The sequence below is a fragment of the Chelonoidis abingdonii genome, chromosome 13, assembly GCF_003597395.2.
Source record: "Chelonoidis abingdonii isolate Lonesome George chromosome 13, CheloAbing_2.0, whole genome shotgun sequence".
Classification (NCBI taxonomy): Eukaryota; Metazoa; Chordata; order Testudines; family Testudinidae; genus Chelonoidis; species Chelonoidis abingdonii.
The window spans coordinates 13304418-13324603 of NC_133781.1; the positions used below are offsets into that span (position 1 = coordinate 13304418).

General features: G+C 43.4%; 1 protein-coding gene across 11 annotated transcripts in view; it reads right to left on the reverse strand.

Moving 5' to 3' along the window:
* The window catches only part of TBCD (tubulin folding cofactor D), a 254321-nt gene that overhangs the window by 51351 nt on the left and 182784 nt on the right, over positions 1-20186 (reverse strand). For all 11 annotated transcript variants that reach the window (XM_075071755.1, XM_075071752.1, XM_032792732.2 and 8 more), the window contains 3 exons: positions 17625-17743; positions 11273-11364; positions 9779-9919 (listed from right to left, as the gene is read on the reverse strand). In XM_075071755.1, coding sequence (XP_074927856.1) covers positions 9779-9919; positions 11273-11364; positions 17625-17743 — 352 coding nt within the window. The remainder of the gene's footprint in view (positions 1-9778; positions 9920-11272; positions 11365-17624; positions 17744-20186) is intronic.

Genomic DNA, 20186 nt, shown 5'->3' on the forward strand with positions numbered 1-20186 from the left:
TGTAAAAAGTTCTCCGCCTTCATAATGATTAAATATGATCATTTCAATATAAAGGCTACAAGGTGAATAAGGTAACAATTTTAAAGAACAAAATGTCACCATCTCTAAAGGTCACATCATTTTATAAACTCACAGGTATTGAAAGTTAACTTCTTCCCAACATATGGGAAATACAGGGGTAAATCCTCAGCAGGTATAAATTTTAAAAGCTCTCAAGGACCACCTGTCCCATCAAATTTGCCACATCAACCCTCCTGGCAGCATCTTCCCTTCTCAATACAAAATTCATCATAATTCCTCAAACTTTATGAGAATTGCACCTGTATATTGTGAAGACAACATAGTCTTGTGGTTCTGTAGAATTTCCAAGGGCAATACAAGGTGATTGTGTATGAAGTCTAAAAATGGGCGATCCACTTATAAAGCGTAAGTAAGAAAGCTATTCTACAAAGGGTATATCTACACTACCCGCCAGCTCGGCAGGCAGCAACAGATCCAGCGGGGGTCAATTTATTGTGTCTAGTCTAGCTGAAGTTGCATAACTTAGATCGATCCCCCCCAGTGTAGACCAGGCCTTAGAAAACATATGATGAAATTCAACATAACAGCTTGAAAATCTTTCATTGTGGGGTATTTTCTCTTGTTCATACAGTAACTTGCTATTAGATATTCATTATTAACATCTGTAGACAGATTGGACAAGTCCCAGCAAACAATCTGTCATACGGAATGTTAAGTTTTCATATGAAAAGTAAAGTTGATTAACTTTCCCACAAATCCTTCAAAGAAAAAAATCACATACTAAAGAAAAGGTCTCTTTCACGCAGAAATTACGATTTTTTTCCTACATTTCTTCCAGCTAAATCTATTTGTTTGAAAAAAACTAAACTAGAAATATTCACACTTTAGGGGCCAGTTTTTCAAAAGTACACAGCTTTCAACAGTCCCCACTGAGAACTGCTTTCTTTAGTTACATGTTATTGTTGATTTTGGCTGGCATTGTCAAAGGAGCTTTATGCAAGGGTAGCACCCAAATCTCACTTGAATTTCAGTGACAGCTATATCCCTTAGGATCCTTTGAAAATCCCAGGCTCTACTGAAGATTTTATTTTTAATTAAAGGCAAAAGTAGAGGGAGGAATGAGAGGAATGAGAAAGTTAATCAGGGTGAATCTACATGGGTTAATTGACCAGAATAGCTACTGCAGAATACGCTACTCCACACGGACACACTTATCCCAGAATAAGAGGCTGCACACACAAGAAGCTATTCTGCAATAGCTATTCCAGTAATTGCCCATTAGACATGCTCAAGGATGTAGGAGGGAAAACGGACAGGCCCAGGTTATCACTAACCTAAGTATGATTACCAGTCAGGGATTTGTAACATCACAGTAGTGGTGAGTCTTCAGGAGGAGTAGGAAGGAGGATTCTTGTTTGTTTCCAGTTGCTGTATCATATTTAATGCAGCACAAATCATCATCAAATAATTCCCTCATATTAATTTTTCCACATAAGCAATTAATGTAGTTGCCACACAGATGTTATGTGATTGTGAATGAGAAATAAACTGGTTCACAAGACAATCACTATGATGAGGTGTTCCATTCTGGGTGTGAAAACCTATGTCCTAAACTTATGGCATTGAATTAAAATTGCAATGTTTGGTAAAATTCCTATTAAAATGTCTGTGCAGCTGCATTTACTATTGAATGTACTTAAAATGGCTTCTGAAAATTTCAGCACATTAGGAGGCATGTCATAAATACTTTTGCCATAAGGCTAGCATATCAACAGCTGAATGGTAGATGCTGACAAAGGGAGGATTGTGTATGAGAAAATTATTTACTCTTAAACCTTCAGAAAAGAAACATTAGCAAATGCATATTTCTGAGATCACGCTCTCCTCACCTAAGTGGCAGGAAGTGGAGAGAGTTCTAAAGGCAGCTATTCATGCCATACCCTCAGGAGGTGCTACATTTCACCTCTGTGAGAAAGTGTAATAACCACCAGCATACAGCAGAACCAGAGTTATAACACCAGAGTTAGGAACTGACCAGTCAACCACATACCTCATTTCGAACCAGAAGTACACAATTAGACAGCAGGAGAGACAGGAGAAAAAAAAAAAAAAAAGGCAAATACAGTACAGTACTGTGTTAAACGTAAACTACTAAAAAAAATGGGAAAGCCGCATTTTTCTTCTTAATAGTAAAGTTTCAAAGCTATATTAACTCAGTGTTCAGTTGCAAACTTTTGAAAGAACCATAACATCTTGTTCAGAGTTACGAACAACCTCCATTCTCGAGGTGTCCGTAATTCTGAGGTTCTACTGTATGTCAGTTCCTTTTCTGCTCAAAAGATTCAAAATTGCATCACCACTTTTTCCAGGAAGGTGGATGGGAGTGTGTAGACCTGTTATTACTCAAAAGATCCAGGGATGGTCACTATAGTAAAATGAGCACCAGCCACAAGGAAAAGCTATCAAATGCAGGTTATCAGTCACTGGTAGGCAAGCTTAGTTTTCTAACTATGACACACCAATATCACAACTAAAATATTTACAGTCCTTACCATATATAGGACAGCCTTACAAATGTCTACTTGCCCTTTAATTTTTTATTTTTTTTTTAGATGATCACAAGTTATTTTCTTTCCCCTCCTTTCCATCCTCATAAGGCGCACATACTGTGCCTGCAGTGGCAAGCTTTCACAACAGTTTGGAAGGTGAATACAGGAAATAGGAGAACTGGGCACTCTCACCTCAGAACATGTATTGACAAACACAAGGAAACAAAACTGAATTTCAACAAGAAGGAGATTACTAAGCATTGTGACAGAGCATCTTGTAGAATTAGATCTGTCAATTAACAATGAAGCATACTGACTCCATATTATCATGGCTCTCAAGGAAATATTCTGTCTAAAATTCTGCTTGTAGTTTAGGCTACATGACTTATTCTTCACTTCTTGACCTAAACAGAGGTGTAGTATTATTGGACACTATTAAATAATTGCTGCAGATTCATCCCAGAGAAGGCTAGATCTCAGCAGCAAATTATATGATCCCTGTACACTGCTTGTATATGGCAGGGGAAGGAGGAAAAGAGAGAGAGAGTTTGTTCTTGTTTTAAACTGTACAGTGATCTGCTGGGATGAAAAGCACTATCATAATAATATATAATCTTACAAATAAAATGTGATTGTCATTCTCCATATCTAGATTATGTAGTTAGTTATAAGCTGTGCTACCATTCATGATGGCAATTACATATTTAGCTTAAGGCATCTGCCTTTGGGTTCAACCTAATACATTTAAGGTTCTTAAGGATGAATTTGATTTTTATTAAATCACAACAGATTCTTGCCTGCTTGAAAAAGTACGGGGAGACAGACTAATGTTTATTTAGATAGCATAGTACTGTAGGTTGCAAAGTATGGATGAGCAAAAAGATAGTTTGAAATGTTTAAACTACTTTCTCCTCACTCCTAATCATTGCCAATACAAATTTACATCATTTTGGTATATTTTTTAAAAGTATGCTTAACATGCATTCTACATACTCCATGTTTTTGCAGCTGTAGAATTTGCAAATGAAACACCAGATTGGAGCAACAAGCCTCCTTTTTTATTTCAGATTTCTGCACAGGGTTGGATTAGAACTCTCGGTACCTGGGTGGGGCTCAGATTTAACAGTCACAACATTCCCCCTGGAGCCACTCAGGTCCTGTAATCATCTCTTGCTGCTTTATTTGGGTGCTTCTTCAACATACTGTATATAGGGTCTTGCCACCCAAATCCACTAAATGAACAGGGAGATTTAGAGTGAGTTAACTTTGTGTATATTTATCAGAAGGGTAGCCGTGTTAGTCTGGATCTGTAAAAGCAGCCCCTGTCCCTGGAAATTTCCACTACATGCATCTGACGAAGTTGGTATTCGCCCACGAAAGCTCATGCTCCAAAACATCTGTTAGTCTATAAGATGCCACAAGACTCTGTGTATATGGAATGTATCCATAAATGAATAAACTGAAAATTGCCAACATACAGAGAAATATCCTAACTTGGAACAGAATACTGTGGAAGTATCATGAACAGTCCATAACAGGAGTGAGCAACTTACAACATTTCATAACAACCTACTCCAGCTGACCCAGCTCCCCAGCTAGAAGTGCAGGTTAGCTTTCCCCAAAACCTTTTAAAGGTGGGGATAATAGAAGGTGATCCCCAAAACAAGCTCAGAACCAGAATGACACTAAATTTCAAATCTGAATAACAACAAAGAAACAGAATTTTGTAGACAGCTTGTCAGACCTCTGAGGATAGTGCTGAGCACTTACCTGTCTACAGAATTCGGTTGTTTTAGTTATATTTAGGTAGACAGTAGTGGTCCCTTGATGCAATAGCTGAAGAGATGGCTTAAGAACTGACATGTATACCTGAACTCCAGCAGACAATTACATTAGCAATCTTGATTTAGATATGCAAAATTTGAAAGTATAATAAAGAATCCATATAAGCCAAAATAATTCTATGTGTAGTAGAAAGACCCACAGTGAAAATACAAGTCGCTGCATACAGCATTAACCTTATTAAAAAATACCTCCAATTCAATATAAGCCAGAAGACTCTTCCATAAATGTATCACACTATTTCAGACATGTATAAAACTTTACTAACACCACAAAGAAACCTATTAATAAAAACTTTGTTACTTAAACAGAAAGGAAATAAGCTTTTATGACAGAAAAGCAACAGAAGTTTTCTTCTCCCCTCTTTTAAAATTGCAGCTAGCAAATGTTTACACAATACTGAACAACATGAGTACTGAATTCAGAAACTGGCTGGCACTGCTGGGCTAAAGATCAGCAGAAGCCAACCACATCACAGACGTCAGTCTTCAATAACTCAATCATCGGTGCTGTTGCAGAAATCCAAGGACCAGTCTTGGGGGAGCCACTCGCCCACTCAGTCAGAAGTAAGGCTTTCAAACAACCTTTGAAGTTCTTTTTTGTTTTTCAGAAGGTATATAAAATGCAAAAATGCAAAAGAAAAAAAGCATTTCAGAACTATAATGTCCTGTTTTATAGCTGACCCACGTTTAAAAAAAAAAAAGGAACAGGCTGAATTGCAGCATTTTGTATTATTTTAGCTCAACTTGTTGGTAGGGTAGTGGCTCTGTATTTGAAAGAAAGCATAGTAAAAATCTTAAATGAATCAAATTGTACCATAGAATCTCTATAAAATTCCATGCATGAATAATAAAAGTTTAGCACCAGGAATATACTATCGATCACCTGACCAAGTCGGTGACATGATTGTGAAATGCTCTGGGAGATTAGAAAGGCTACAAAAACAGAAAAACCAGTAATAAGGGGGGATTTCAGCTATCCCCAAATTGACTGGGAACATGTCACCTCAGGAAAGGATGCAGTGATAAAATGTGTAGACACCATAAATGACTGCTTCTTGGAGCACCTAGTCCTGGAACCCACAAGAGAAGAGACAATTCTTGATTTAGTCCTATATGGCACACAGGATTTGATCCAAGAGACGAGTATAGCTGAACCTCTCAGTAATAGTGATCATAATGTAATTAAAGTTACATTCTTGGGGGGGGGGAGGGGAGGGGAATACCAAAGAAACCCACTACAGTAGCACTTAACTTCAAAAAGGGAAACTACACAAAAAGTGAAGAAACTAGTTAAACAGAAATTAAAAGGAACAGTCACAAAAGTGAAATGCCTGCAAAGCTGCACAGAAACGATTTATAAACACTATAGTAGATGCTCAAAATAAATGTATACTCCAAATAAAAAATTACAGTAAGAGGATCAATAAAATGCCACTATGACTAAACAGTAGAGTAAAAGAGGCAGTTACAGGCAAAAAAAGCATCCTTTAAAAATTGGAAGTCAAATCCCACAGAGGAAAATAGAAAGATGCATAAACTCTGGCAAGTCACGTGTAAAAGTACAATTAGGCAGGACAAAAAAAAGAATTTGAAGAGCAGCTAGCAAAAGGCAAAAACTAATAGCAAATTTTATTTTAAGTCCATCAGAAGCAAGAAGTCTGCCAAACTACCAGTGGGGCCGCTGGACGACCGAGGTGCTAAAGGAGCACTCAAGGAAGACAAGGCCATTCTGGAGAAGCTAAATGAATTATTTGCATTGGTCTTCACTGCAGAGGACGTGAGGAAGGTTCCCACAATTGGCCATTCTTTTTAGGTGACAAATCTGAGGAACTGTCCCAGCTCGAGGTTTCAACAGCAGAGGATTTGAAACAAATTGATAAATTTAACACTAACAAGTCACCAGGACCAGATGTTATTCACGCAAGGTTTCTGAAAGCACTCAAATATGAAACTGAAGAACAGACACTATGCTTGATCTTAGCTCACAGAGAGCCAAATCAGCCTCTGTACCGGATGACTGGAGGATAGCTAAATAATGCCAAAATTTTAAAAAGGCTCCAGCAGTGATCTTAGCAGTTACTGACCATTAAGCCTAACTTCAGTAGCAGGTAAACTGGCTGAAACTATGGGTAGATCTACACTACCTGCCAGATTGGCGGGCAGCAATCTATCCAACGAGGGTCAATTTATCAAGTCTAGCCGAGACGCAATAAATTGATCCCTGAGGGCTCTCCCATCAACTCCTGTACTCCACCACCATGAGAGGCACAGGCGAAGTCGACGGGGAAGTGTCAGCAGTCAACTCACCGCAGTGAAGACATCACAGTAAATCGATCTAAGTACAGCAATTTCAACTACGTTATTCACGTAGCTGAAGTTGCATAACTTAGATTGACTGCCCCCCAGTGTAAACCAGGCCTAAAATAATCGGACACATAAATGAACACAATTTGTTAGGGAAGAATCAACATTGCTTTTGTAAAGAGAACTCATGCTTCACCAATCTATTAGAACTCTTTGAGAGGGATCAACAAACGTGGACATGGGTGATCCAGTGGATATAGTGCATTTGAACTTTCAGGAAGCCTTGGACAATGTCTTTCCCCAAAGGCTTGTAAGCAAACTAAGCAGTCAGGGGATAAGAGGGAAGGTCCTCTCATGGATCAGTAACTACTTAAAAGACAGGAAACAAAGGGTAGGAATATTTTCAGAATGGAGAGAGGTCCTGCAATGATCTGCACTATTCAACATATTCATAAATAAACTGGAAAAGAGGGTAAACAGGAAACGGCAAAGTTTGCAGGTGATACACATTACTCAAGATAGTTAAGTACAAAGCTGGGTGACAGGGCAACAAAATGACAGATGAAACTCAATGTTGATAAACGTTGATAAAGTAATGCACATTGGAAAACATAATTCCAACTATACACACAAAATGAGGGGTCTAAATTATCTGTTACCATTCAAGAAAGATCTTGGAGTCATTGTGGGTAGTCCTCTGAAAACATCCACTCAATGAGCAGTGACAGTCAACAGTATGTTAGGAATGATTAGGAAAGGGATAGATAATAAGACAGAAAATACCATATAGCCACTATATAAATCCATAATATGCCCCCACTTTGAATACTGCATACAATTCTGGTCACTCCATCAAAAAGATGTACGAGTTGGAAAAGGAACAGTGAAGGGCAACAAAAATGATTGGGGTATGGGACAGCTTCCATATAGGAGAGAATAAAAAGACTGGGACCGTTCAGCTTGGAAAAGAGGCAACTAAGAGACGATTTGATAGAGGTCAATAAAATCATGAATGAAGTGAATAGGGAAGTGTCATTTACCCCTTCCCATAAGAAAGGCTAAGATTTAGTCATGGGTATTTTTAGTAAAAGTCAAGGACAACAAACCAAAATTCACTGCCCGTGATCCATCCATGACTTGTACTATAAATACCACTGACTAAATCTTAGCTGCTCCTAGGGTGCCACTGCGGAGCCCCCAGGATGCCCCTACTCTGGCAGTGGGAGTTAAGTGCCTTCGGACGCAGCTGAAACCACTTCTCTGGCCGACTCTGGGGCAGTCCCAGGACCACTGCTGCTGCGACGGTCCCCAGGGCCACCTCTGGGCCCACCCCAGCAGCGGCTGGTGCGGCTGGCCCCAGGGACCACCCCAGCAGCTGGCCACTACAGCTGCGGAAGTCACGGAGGTCATGAAAAGTCACGGAATGTGCGACTTCCACGACCTACATGACAGACTCGCAGCCTTACTCATGAGGAACATGCACACTTACAGTGGAATCCATCCTGACACATATTCAAAGAAACTAAGCTAAAGGGACATGTCCGCCTGCAAGCAGAAGCAGTCATATAAATTTGCACTGGTTGATACTATTTTTTCCCCAATTCAGAGGATAGCTGTTTAATTCCTGAAGAATTATTATTATTTTGGGTCATGCACACTTAGGCCTAGCAAAATGACTTGCTTGTTTCTTTATTGGGTATCTATTCCTTAAGGTTCACATTTTATGTTTTTTCCACCAATACTTTTCTGGATTTCACAATATGAAGGAGAACAACATGCCGTCCCTCCCCTTTTTATTGCCCATTGCACTCGAGCACAGGGATCTCCAACCAGTGAGTGATTTCATATCCCAAATTCTATGTAATTTAGTGTCTAAGTTCAAGTTCAATTAAGGAGAAAGCTTCTTACAATATCTTTGGCTTTTGTCAATTTAAAAAACAGACTTTCTGTCCCATGTCACTGAGGGAATAGCACAGAATCTTCTCTTTTCTCTAATGTAAATATATGTATCGAATAATTTCTCATCATGTTGTTACTCTGCACATATTAGGATTTGAAGACTAAAGCACACAATCAACACAAAACTTTGATTAGTATACATTTAAAGTTATTATTTTTAGACGCAAAAGCTGAAGCCATTGAAACCCTAAAGTCAGTGTAGCCAAAGACTACTATACCTTTAAGAAATATACTATTTAATTTTTTTTAAATGGGTGTTTTAAACTCAGTAATGAAATAGGGGCACCTAACGAATTATACAATGGCTCCATCTGCTGGTCAGTCGGCCACATATGAAGCTGTGATAGGAAGAGTTCCTATTCAGCTTACTCTTTTAGTCAGAGGCATGACTAAGGCCTGGTCTACACTGGGGCGGGGGGGATCGATCTAAGATAACGCAACTTCAGCCATGAGAATAGCGTAGCTGAAGTCGACATATCTTAGATCAAATTAAAATTCTTTGCTTCACATCCTCGCGGCACGGAATCGACGGCCGTGGCTCCCCCGTCGACTTTGCTTCCGCCTCTTGCACTGCTGGAGTTCAGCAGTCGACGGGAGAGCAATTGGGGATCGATTTATCGCGTCTACACTACACGCGATAAATCGATCCCTGATCGATCGATTGCTGTCTGCCAATCAGATGTACCCTAAGAGCATATATGATATTTTAAAGTAACTATAAGCAGAAAGTGAACACTGGATAGATGTCATGACTTTAATTGTTCCTGCATCTGATGATAACACCCTCACAAGTGACTCTCATTTACCCTGATGCTTTATTTCATCACCTGGAAACAGGATGGTATAAGCCAGAGAAGGGCCCAGTGTGAGGTTAGTTTTTTTCTGAGGCAAAGGAGAAATAATTACTGCCCTCATTTTCTACACAATATTTATTTCTAGCCTTACTTGAATCTCCATATGTCTGGCTATCCAATTTTTCCCTTCGTAGCTTTTGGAAAACTCAATGGCTCCTAATTACAGACAAAGTAGACCACATCAGTGGTAACAAGTACCAATAGAAAGAAATTTCATTTCTTTGTCTCAAAATATATGATCCCTTACCATGCTCCAACATCTCCTCGGCTGTCTGTGGTATAGTCACTCATACCACTAAGTAACATCGTATAGATCTGAACAACATTATCTTTGCAGACAAATTCATCCTGTGGTCCGTTTCTCTTCACACCAACTGTCTGACAAACTCTGTAACAGAGAAATACAAAAGAAATTCTAAAGAAAAAGGACAAAATCCTGCCAAGTTTTGTTTTGTTTACACTCTAGTATTTTGGGCATACAAACTTCCTTGCCATATACATTCAGAAAATGTCTAAAAATACCCATCACAGAAGGACAAAGACAGCATCCAGCATGATCCTCTGTGTGTGGCTGTTGCATTCTGATTTTATCATTTCTGATTCAACACTGAAATAGTTACATAAACAATATATTTGGAGGACTTAAAGTGACATGGCATCAAGGCTTGTAGGTCTAAACAAACTAAGGACTTGTCTACACATATAGTGCTGCAGTGGTGCAACTGTGCTGATGTAGTGCTTTAGTGAAGATGCTACTACACCGAAGGGAAAGCTTCTCCAGTTGGCATACTTAATCCACCTCTGCAAGAGGCTGTAGCTATGTTGATGGGAGAAGCTCTCCCGCCGACAAAGTGCTGTCTACACTGGGGGTTAGGCTGGTATAACTGCAGCTTTCAGGGGTGTGGATTTTTCACACCCCTGAGTGACATAGTTACACCAATGTAAGTTTGTAGTGTAAATCTGGCCTAACAGATTGTTTTTTATTTGTAGGATAAATGCAAAAAGAAGCAGGATTATTTTACATCTCATCATCCTGACTATTTACTATAATGGACCAAACAGGTAGAGCAGAGGACCAATGTCATGTCTGTACACATGATCACAAAGAAATCCAGGGCCATGTATTTGATATTAATAGCTAACTTGGTTTTTACATGCATTGCACACCTAATTTATGCCGAGGAAAGATGCAATAGAGTTATCTGAATCACACCAACAGGTTAAGAACATATAATATATGTGAATGATACTTTTATAACTGGTAACATTTTGGACTCATCAACCTTGAAAATATCCCTTGAAAGAAAGAAAATGCAGGATATTTGTATTATTTGGGGCTTCATATGTTATTGAAAGTAAAATGAAGAAACTCAAATTAATTCTGGTTTCTAGTAACCCAGGTTCATACCACTGAGCTAACTTCCAGTTCATCATAAGGGAGAAGTTCCCAACATACAATAGACATGCATTTGGCTGATTAAGAAACAATGCTGACAACTTCCAAAAGTAGTTCCATGCAGTGCTCCTCAGTCTGAAGAAAAGGATGACGTGTGGCATCAAGGATGGATTTAAGTGAGACAAATAGTGGGGATCCATACGACCCCGTCAATAATGTATAATCACCCATCTAGGAGTGAGTTTAACCCAACATCGCCAGGTTAGAATAGAAAATGACATGAACACTGAAAATCTTACATATAGTGATTTAAAATCAGATAAAAATAAAGCTGACAAAACATACTTTGCAGTTGCTTTCAGGCCATCTCTTCTTGATTCTGCAAAGCTCACATCTTTGTGGGAAATGCAGATAACTTTTTTCAAACCTTCTAAAACCTGAAAAAAGACAAACACATACTTACGACATGCTCATGATGGACACTAGATTTCAAAACACTGGAGAATTAAGTTAACCATATAACAAGTGCTGCACAAGTAATCGGCAATGCAAGCTTCTACATGCTGCCCCCTCAATACACTTTACCTCCCACGTGGACAGACAACAACTTCTTTGGGCAAAGGGTAAAGCGCTTCATTTCCATTTTTTTTTTAAATTTCCAGAAATTTATCAGTGTTTATTACAAAAATTAAAATTTGCATGAAAATCAGTGCAAAAGATTAACTTCAGTTTTCCAGGTAAATATTGGAGTTAATATTGTGGGATGATAGGACGGGAGAGGAAAAAACATCAAGTAGAGAAGAATAAGGGTTTGTGAAACCATTATATCTAATCCCCATTACAAAACAGTGTCTTTTTAAAACCATTTACTGTTGGTGACAAAAAATATTACTTGAACAGAACCCCTATCCCCAAGTCATCATCTAATCTGTGACAGAGTTGGGATGCAGGAGTGGGCGCAAGGAGAGAGCAGGGGAAAATGGGCAGAGGAAGAGCAGGAGGTTGGGAGCCATGACAGAGAAAGGGACAAATGAACAGGAAGTAATCCTGCCACTGACACCCAACATTGCTCCTGCAGATCCAAGTCACATAGATCCTCTCTGGGTTGTGACACATCCCCCGGGCTGAGCTGAAGGTGAAGCTACTCACAGGGGCTAGTCACAGAGAAAAGTACTGATGGAGTGCAGCAGATTGGGAGGGAAAGGATGCAACAGGCTGAGGTGTGCCCAGCATTCACTGGGATCTATGGGCGGGGGTAAGGGATGCCCAGTACTCACCATGATGTAGTAGCTGAGGAAGCCTTCCACTTCCTGAAGGCCTGTCACTGCAGTGGTCAGATAGTCTTGGCTGCCAGGACCCAGTTCCCTGCCCATCTCTCTCCCCCAACTGCAGAACAGCAGTCATCAACCAGTAGCTACCCTACTCTGCACAGGTGTACTGTGCCATTTAGAGGGGACCCTGCAAGTGGGGAACAAGCCACCGTCTCTCCTTCCAGAGCAAGACGCTGAGTCCAGGGAGTTCCAGCACATCCAAAAATCAGAAGGGTGGGGAGGAGGAGAGGAGAGAGAAATCAGTAAAACTGAAAAGACAGTTACCTTTTCCGTAACTGGTGCTCTTCAAGATGTGCTGCTTGGTAAAACATGTGAACAGAGGACCATGTTGCGGCCCTACAGATGTCCTGTATAGGGACGTGTGCTAGGAAGGCTGCTGAAGACAGCTGCACCCTCAAGTGGGCTCTGACCATCAGCGGTGGTGGAACCCCTGCCAGGTCGTAACAGGTCCTTATGCATGAGTTAATCCAATTAGAAATCCTTTGCGAGGACACTGAGTGATCTTTCATCCTATCGGCTGTAGCAATGAAGGGCTGAGCTGATTTTCGGAAAGGCTTGGTACATTCTCAGTAGAAAGCCAAAGCCCTCCGGACATCCAAGACGTGAAGATGCCTCTCCTCACTGGTCTTGTACAGTTTGGGACAGAACTCCGGGAGGAAGATGTCCTGGTTCATATGGAAGGTAGAGACCACCTTTGGCATTTCCTGTTCTGTCTGGCAGCAAACAGGTCCACTCAGGGAGTTCCCCACCTTTGGAAGATCATGCAGGCTACCCCTGGATGGAGAGACTACTGGTAGTGAGAGGAGAAGTCTCTGCTGAGCTGGTTTGCCAGCGTATTCTTGACATCGGGATGGTGACAAACTTCCAAGTAGATCTTGTTGCTGATGCACAAGTCCTATAGACAAAGTGTCTCTTGACAGAGTCGACAAGTGTGCTCCCCCTTGTCTGTTGATGTAGAACATCGAGGCTGCATTGTCCATCAGTACTCATACCACCTTGACTGACAGGTGGGGCAGGAAGACACCGCACGCCAGCCAGCCTGTTCGGAGCTCTTTGATGTTTATGTGCAACTTCACCTCCTTCAGGGACCACATCACCTGTGTCAAGAGGTCACTGAGATGCGGACCTCAGCTGAGGTCCGAGTTGTCTGACACCAACTGGATCAGGTGAGGGGGGTTGTCGAACAGAACCCCCTCCAGAATTGTCCTGCAGTCGGTCCACCATTGCAGTGAGGTAAGTATCGCCTGGGGAATGGTAACAACCTTGTCCATGGGGTCTCTGGACTGGAAATAGAGTGTCCCCAGCCACTGTTGAAGGGGCCATAGAGTCTGGCATGGCGGATCATGTAAGTGCACGCTGCCATATTACTCTGGAGGTACAGACAGACCCTAGCTGTAGTCAGAGGAAACACAGAGACTTCCATGATGAGGTTCAGCAACAGGTGGAACCTTTCCAGCAGCTGGAACACCCTGGCGTAGGTTGCGTCGAGGACTGCTCCAATGAACTCTATCCTCTGCAGCGACACAAACATTGACTTTTCGTCATTTACCAGTAGGCCCAGAGAGCGGCACGTGGCCTGAAGCACTGCAACATCCCTTTGGATTTGAGACCTGGAGTTGCCCTTGACGAGCCAGTCGTTGATGTACGGGGTGGATCTGAATACCCCGGCATCTGAGGTAAGCCGCCACCACCGACATGCACTAGGTAAACACTCTCAGTGCTGTCTGCAGGCTGAATGGGAGGACCGTAAACAGGTAGTGGTGGGGTCCCACCATAAACCAGAGGAAGCGTCTGTGTTCTTGAAAGATCACTATGTGGAAGTATGCGTCCTTCAAGTCGAAGGCTGCATACCAGTCTCCCGGATCCAGGGAAGGAATAATAGAAGCCAGGGAAACCATGCAGAACTTTAACTTCTTTAGGTATTGTTGAGGTCTATGGTCCAGGATGGACCGTACCCCGCCCTTAGCCTTTGGGATTAAAAAGTACCGTGAATAGAACCCCTTGTTCCTGTACTTGAGAGGAACTTCTTCCACCACACCCAGCAGTAGTAACCGCTTTACCTCCTGCATGAGGAGAGTCTCGTGAGAGGGGTCCCTGAAGAGGGATGGGGAAGGCAGGTGGGAAGGGGGGGTAGAAAGGAACTGGAGGGTATAACCCCATTCCACTGTGCTGAGGACCAAGCAATCCGAGATTATAGCCAGGCAGGGAGGAAGAGGGAAAGGTGGTTGGAGAACACAGGGAAGGATGGATCCAGGGAATAGTCTGGTAGGTTGCCCTCAGTCGCACCCTCAAAACGACCATTTGGCCCCTGCTTATTACAGGTCGAGCCCAACAGGACAGAGGGTTGCGGCGGGTGGCTCGGGCAGCGCTTGTAGCCTTTGGCTCGTTTATGAGGCAGGGTCTACCAAGGCTGACTCCCCTGGCCCTGCAGCTGGTGTGATTTGAACCACTTACGTGCAGAGACTGGGAGGTAGAGACCCAGGGTTTTTAGGGTGCTGCGGGAAGCCTTGAGGCCATGCTATTTTCTGTCTGTTTGCTCCACAAATAAGGCCCGGTCATTGAAGGACAGGTCCTGCATTGACTGCTGAGCCTTGGTGGACAACCCTGAGAGGAGCAGCCAAGAGGCTCACCGCATGAAGATAGTGGAAGCCATGGTGCAGGCAGCAGTGTCCGCCGCATCTTACGCTACCTGGAGAGCCACCTTGGCCGCAGTCATGCCCTCATTGAAGATAGCTCAGAACTCGTTCTTGGAAGCCTTGGAGAGCAACCCTTTGAACCTGGCAGTGGCTTGCCACATACTAATGTCGTATCAGCCAAGGCGGATTTGGTAGTTGGCCACTCTCAGCTGAAGGCTGGAAGACAAATCAACCGAAAAGATCCAGCCTCAAGCCTTTATTTTTGGGGGTGGCCCTGGGTTGTGCCTATCTCTCCTTGTGGTTAACCACCTTGACCATAGGGGAATTGGGGGATGGGTGGGAGTATAAGTACTCATGCCCTTTGGTTGACACAAAGTACTTGCATTTGGCCCTTTTAGAGATAGGGGCCAGGGAAGAGGGGGTCTGCCACAGGGCATTAGTGATCTTAGAAACCCCTTCATGAAGGGGTAGAGCCACTCTGGCAGGAGCCAAGGAGCAGAGAACATCAAACAGAGTCCAAGGGCTCTTCCAATTCCTCTGCCTTAAGCCCCAGGTTAAAAACGACCCTCTTCAAAAATTCCTGGTGCACCTTGTCATCATCCTGAGGAACTGGGTGAGGGGGCCCTGTGATAGCCTCGCCTGGCGACAACAGGGACAAATGCCAGTGCCACGGGAACCTCCACGTCCATTGGTGGTCCAGAAGCTTGCTCCCATAGGTTCTCCTGGACCTGCACGATCTTACATCCCGAATTTTCCAGCAGCACAGGGGACGGGATACCGAGGCCGCTGGCCTCTCCAAGGCTCCCAACACCAAATGGGTAGCCTAGGAAGGCTGGGTGAACCCCCAAGGGTTCCATGAGTACCATAGTGTTGGCCACTGTGCTTGGGGTCATGGGACAGATTTCAGTGCTGCTGATGTAGTTGGCAGCGTCAGTACCGGGGCTTGTCCCACAGTCAGGGAACCTCACTCCAAGCCAGAGCTACCAGCAGAGCAACCAGGATAGGGCTGAGCGGTGGCTCTTCTCTGACCAGCGCCAGTTGCTGCATCCCGTGACGTGTCCAAGCGAGACTGTCTTGGTTGGGCTCTTGGAGACCGACAGCATTCGGCAGATACCCGACAATCAGTGGTCTCTGGTACCTGATCGGTACTGGGCCCTTGAAGATGGTTGGGGCCAGTCCCGGAGTTCTTGCCAGGTTGCACGTGCCTCAGATGGTCTGTGCCAATCTACTGATGAGGTATGCCTCGAGTCCCTCCATCAGTGCCCCTGGTGCAGGGACCAAAGAGGGCTCAGCTGAGCTTGCCTCTCCCGTCAGAGACGTGACAGCTGTGGGCGGGCAAACGCTGGTGGGACGTCCTTCTCAATGGGGAATGGTACCACTGAGGCAGGGACACACGCATAGGTCCCAGTGCAGGTTTTCCCTTAGATCAGGATAGCATAGGAACCGGTGAGGGTGGCACCAGGAGTGTCAGGACCTCTTGAGCTAATTGAAGGGCTTCGGGCATTGATGGCACCTGAAGCTGGCTAGGACCTGCATCGCTACCTAGAATCGCAGGGAAGGCATGAGATAGGCTGCACCATTCGAATTGAGCTGGGGCCCAACTTCCAGAGGGGCATTTTAAACTGCCAGACACAGGTCTCAGCTTGCCCCTTGCCCTTTCCTTTCCCTTGAAGGAGGAAGGAGAGCATCCCCTTAAAGTTTTTTTCAGCTTCTTCCCCAGAGCCACGGATAGAGATCAGTGCCGGCTCACGACTGGCACTGGGGAAGCACTGCGCGCAGAGGCGACAGTGCTCGGTGTAGAGTCAGACTGCTGCTCCAGTGCCTGAGTGCGTACCGATTTCATTAGCAGCACTCTTAGATTTAAAGGACCTGTCCTTAGATTTGAAGGACCGATTCCATTAGCAGCACTCCTCCTTCATCCTAGATTTGAAGGACCTGTCACTTATGTGACTTTTGCCTAAGCACCTGAGGCAGCTGGGTATGGGGATTGCTGAGGGGCATAGGCTGTTTGCAGTGATCACAGGGCTTAAAGCCTGAGGACCGGGGCATGCCCAGACCCCCAGCGGGGTGCTGTTCGGGACTAGCAGAGCATTCGAGAACTACTACTAAGGGTAACTAAGAAAACTAATATGTATAACTATTTTACAGGATTTCAAAGTTTGCAAGAACAGAGAAGGAATCAATGCTAGACAAAGCAGCAGACATTCCAGCACCATCACTGGCGATAAGCAGGAACTGAGGGTGGGTGGAGACAGCACCCCTTATACCAGAGCCAGTCCCCCACAGATATTGCTGAGGGAAAAACTTCCAGCACTGGTGCATGTGGCGAGCACACACACCTAACATGGAATGGACGTGAGCAAGCACTTGAAGAACAATGGAGTTTTTTTGTTTTTGTTTTAAAGCCAGGAATTTTCCAGGGACAATTGTTAAAAAAATGAAAACAAAGGGCTTTAGCAAAGAGATAGCTCATTCTCCATGCCCAGTCAGTCTTTGGCTTCTATACTAAGAGTGTGGAGAAAGGTCTCAATTTTAATTATCTGAATATACGTTAAGCCAAAGTCATTACAATTGACTGGGTTACTGTATTATAAACTAACCCCTTCACCCATGGCAATGATCCTCTATCATTTATTTGATTAAGCATTCAGACTTCACTCAAACTATCTGATGACTCCTCCCCCTCCTTTTTTGGGGGGGGAGGGGGGTAAGGACCACACTCTCTCTCACCTGCTGAAGCTTGCCTTTTAACAGAAATCTTGGAAGGGCCCCCAGGGCTAGCGAAAACCCACAACGAATCATTTCCTCTGTGTTCTGAAGTTCTGAAATATATTGCTGCAACAGTTCACCTAGAAAAATATAATTGCAAAGTGGAACCCAGCTACTGCATCATTACATTAGCTAGGCTACTAGTAGAAGACCAGGGAGACTGGATGAAGATTCTGTTAAATTCAATAACCCTAAAATGGAAGATATTCTGTTATGTCAGAAAAAGTATTGATTTAACAAAAATTTTAAGAGTTGTCAGTTATAGTTCTCTGAATACTATTCATGTAACAAAGTCAGTTTAGACTGATTTTTAACCCTGCTCTTTCCAGCGAGTGACACAGGTTAAGTTTATGTAATATTAACGTTGCTGCGTATTTTGTTTTTTTAATCCAAAACCAAGGGCTTAAACAGAACTCATAATAAAGCAGGACACTCAATGCAGGCACATAGGGACACATTCTCTTATATCCAACACAGCTTCAGTACCATAGATTCCAAGACCAGAAGGGATCACTGTGATCATCCAATCTGACTTTCTGTACAACACAGGACAGAGGTCTTCCCTAAAATAATTCCTAGAACATATATTTTAGAAAAACATCTAATCTTGATTTACCAATTGCCAGTGATGGGGAATCCACCACAACCCTTGGTAAGTTGTTCCAATGGTTAATTACTCTTACTTTTAAAAATTTACACCTAATTTCCAGTTTAAATTTATCTAGCTTCAACTTCCAGCTGCTGGATTGTATTATACCTGTCTCTGGTAGACTGAAGAGGCCATTATCAAATATTTGTTTCCCATGTTGGTACTTATAAACTGTCATCAGGTCACCCCTTAATCTTTTCTTTGTTAAGCTAAACAGATAGAGCTTCTTGAGCCTATCATTATAAGGCAAGTTTTCTAACCTTTTATTCATTTTCATGTCTCTTCTTTGAATCCTCTCCATGATTCTGTCAGTGCTGCTCTGATCATGGTAATACCCTTAGAACCCCGACCAGGGTTATTCTATCTACTACCCAAGATCCACAAACCCGGAAATCCTGGACGCCCCATCATCCCGGGCATTGGCACTCTCACTGAAGGACTGTCTGGATATGTGGACTCTCTACTCAGACCCTATGCCACCAGCACTCCCAGCTATCTCCGTGACACCACTGATTTCCTGAGGAAACTACAATGCATTGGTCACCTCCCAGAAAACACCATCCTAGCCACCATGGATGTAGAGGCTCTCTACACAAACATCCCACACACAGATGGAATACAAGCTGTCAGGAACAGTATCCCTGATGATGCCACAGCACAACTGGCTGCTGAGCTCTGTGCCTTTATACTCACACACAACTATTTCAAGTTTGATGACAATATATATCTCCAGATCAGTGGCACTGCTATGGGCACCCGCATGGCCCCACAATACGCCAATATTTTTATGGCTGACCTGGAACAACGCTTCCTCAGCTCTCGTCCACTCACGCCCCTTCTCTACCTACGCTACATTGATGACATCTTCATCATCTGGACCCATGGGAAGGAGACTCTAGAAAAATTCCACCACGATTTCAACAACTTCCACCCCACCATCAACCTCAGCCTGGACCAATCTACACGGGAGGTCCACTTTCTAGACACCACGGTGCAAATAAGCGATGGTCACATTAACACCACTCTATATCGAAAACCTACCGACCGCTACGCCTACCTTCATGCCTCCAGCTTCCATCCCGGGCACATCACACGATCCATTGTCTACAGCCAAGCACTGAGGTACAACCGCATCTGCTCTAACCCCTCAGACAGAGACCAACACCTACAAAATCTCCACCAAGCATTCTCAAAACTACAATACCCGCACGAGGAAATTAGGAAACAGATCAACAGAGCCAGACGTGTACCCAGAAGCCTCCTACTGCAAGACAAACCCAAGAAAGAAACCAACAGGACTCCACTGGCCATCACATACAGCCCCCAGCTAAAACCCCTCCAACGCATCATCAGGGATCTACAACCCATCCTGGACAATGATCCCACACTTTCACAGGTCTTGGGTGGCAGGCCAATCCTTGCCCACAGACAACCTGCCAACTTGAAACGTATTCTCACCAGCAACTGCACACCGTACCATAGTAACTCTAGCTCAGGAACCAATCCATGCAACAAACCTCGATGCCAACTCTGCCCACATATCTACACCAGCGACACCATCACAGGACCTAACCAGATCAGCCATACCATCACCGGTTCATTCACCTGCACGTCCACCAATGTAATATACGCCATCATATGCCAGCAATGCCCCTCTGCTATGTACATCGGCCAAACTGGACAGTCACTACGGAAAAGGATAAATGGACACAAATCAGATATCAGGAATGGCAATATACAAAAACCTGTAGGAGAGCACTTCAACCTCCCTGGCCACACTATAGCAGACCTTAAGGTGGCCATCCTGCAGCAAAAAAACTTCAGGACCAGACTTCAAAGAGAAACTGCTGAGCTTCAGTTCATCTGCAAATTTG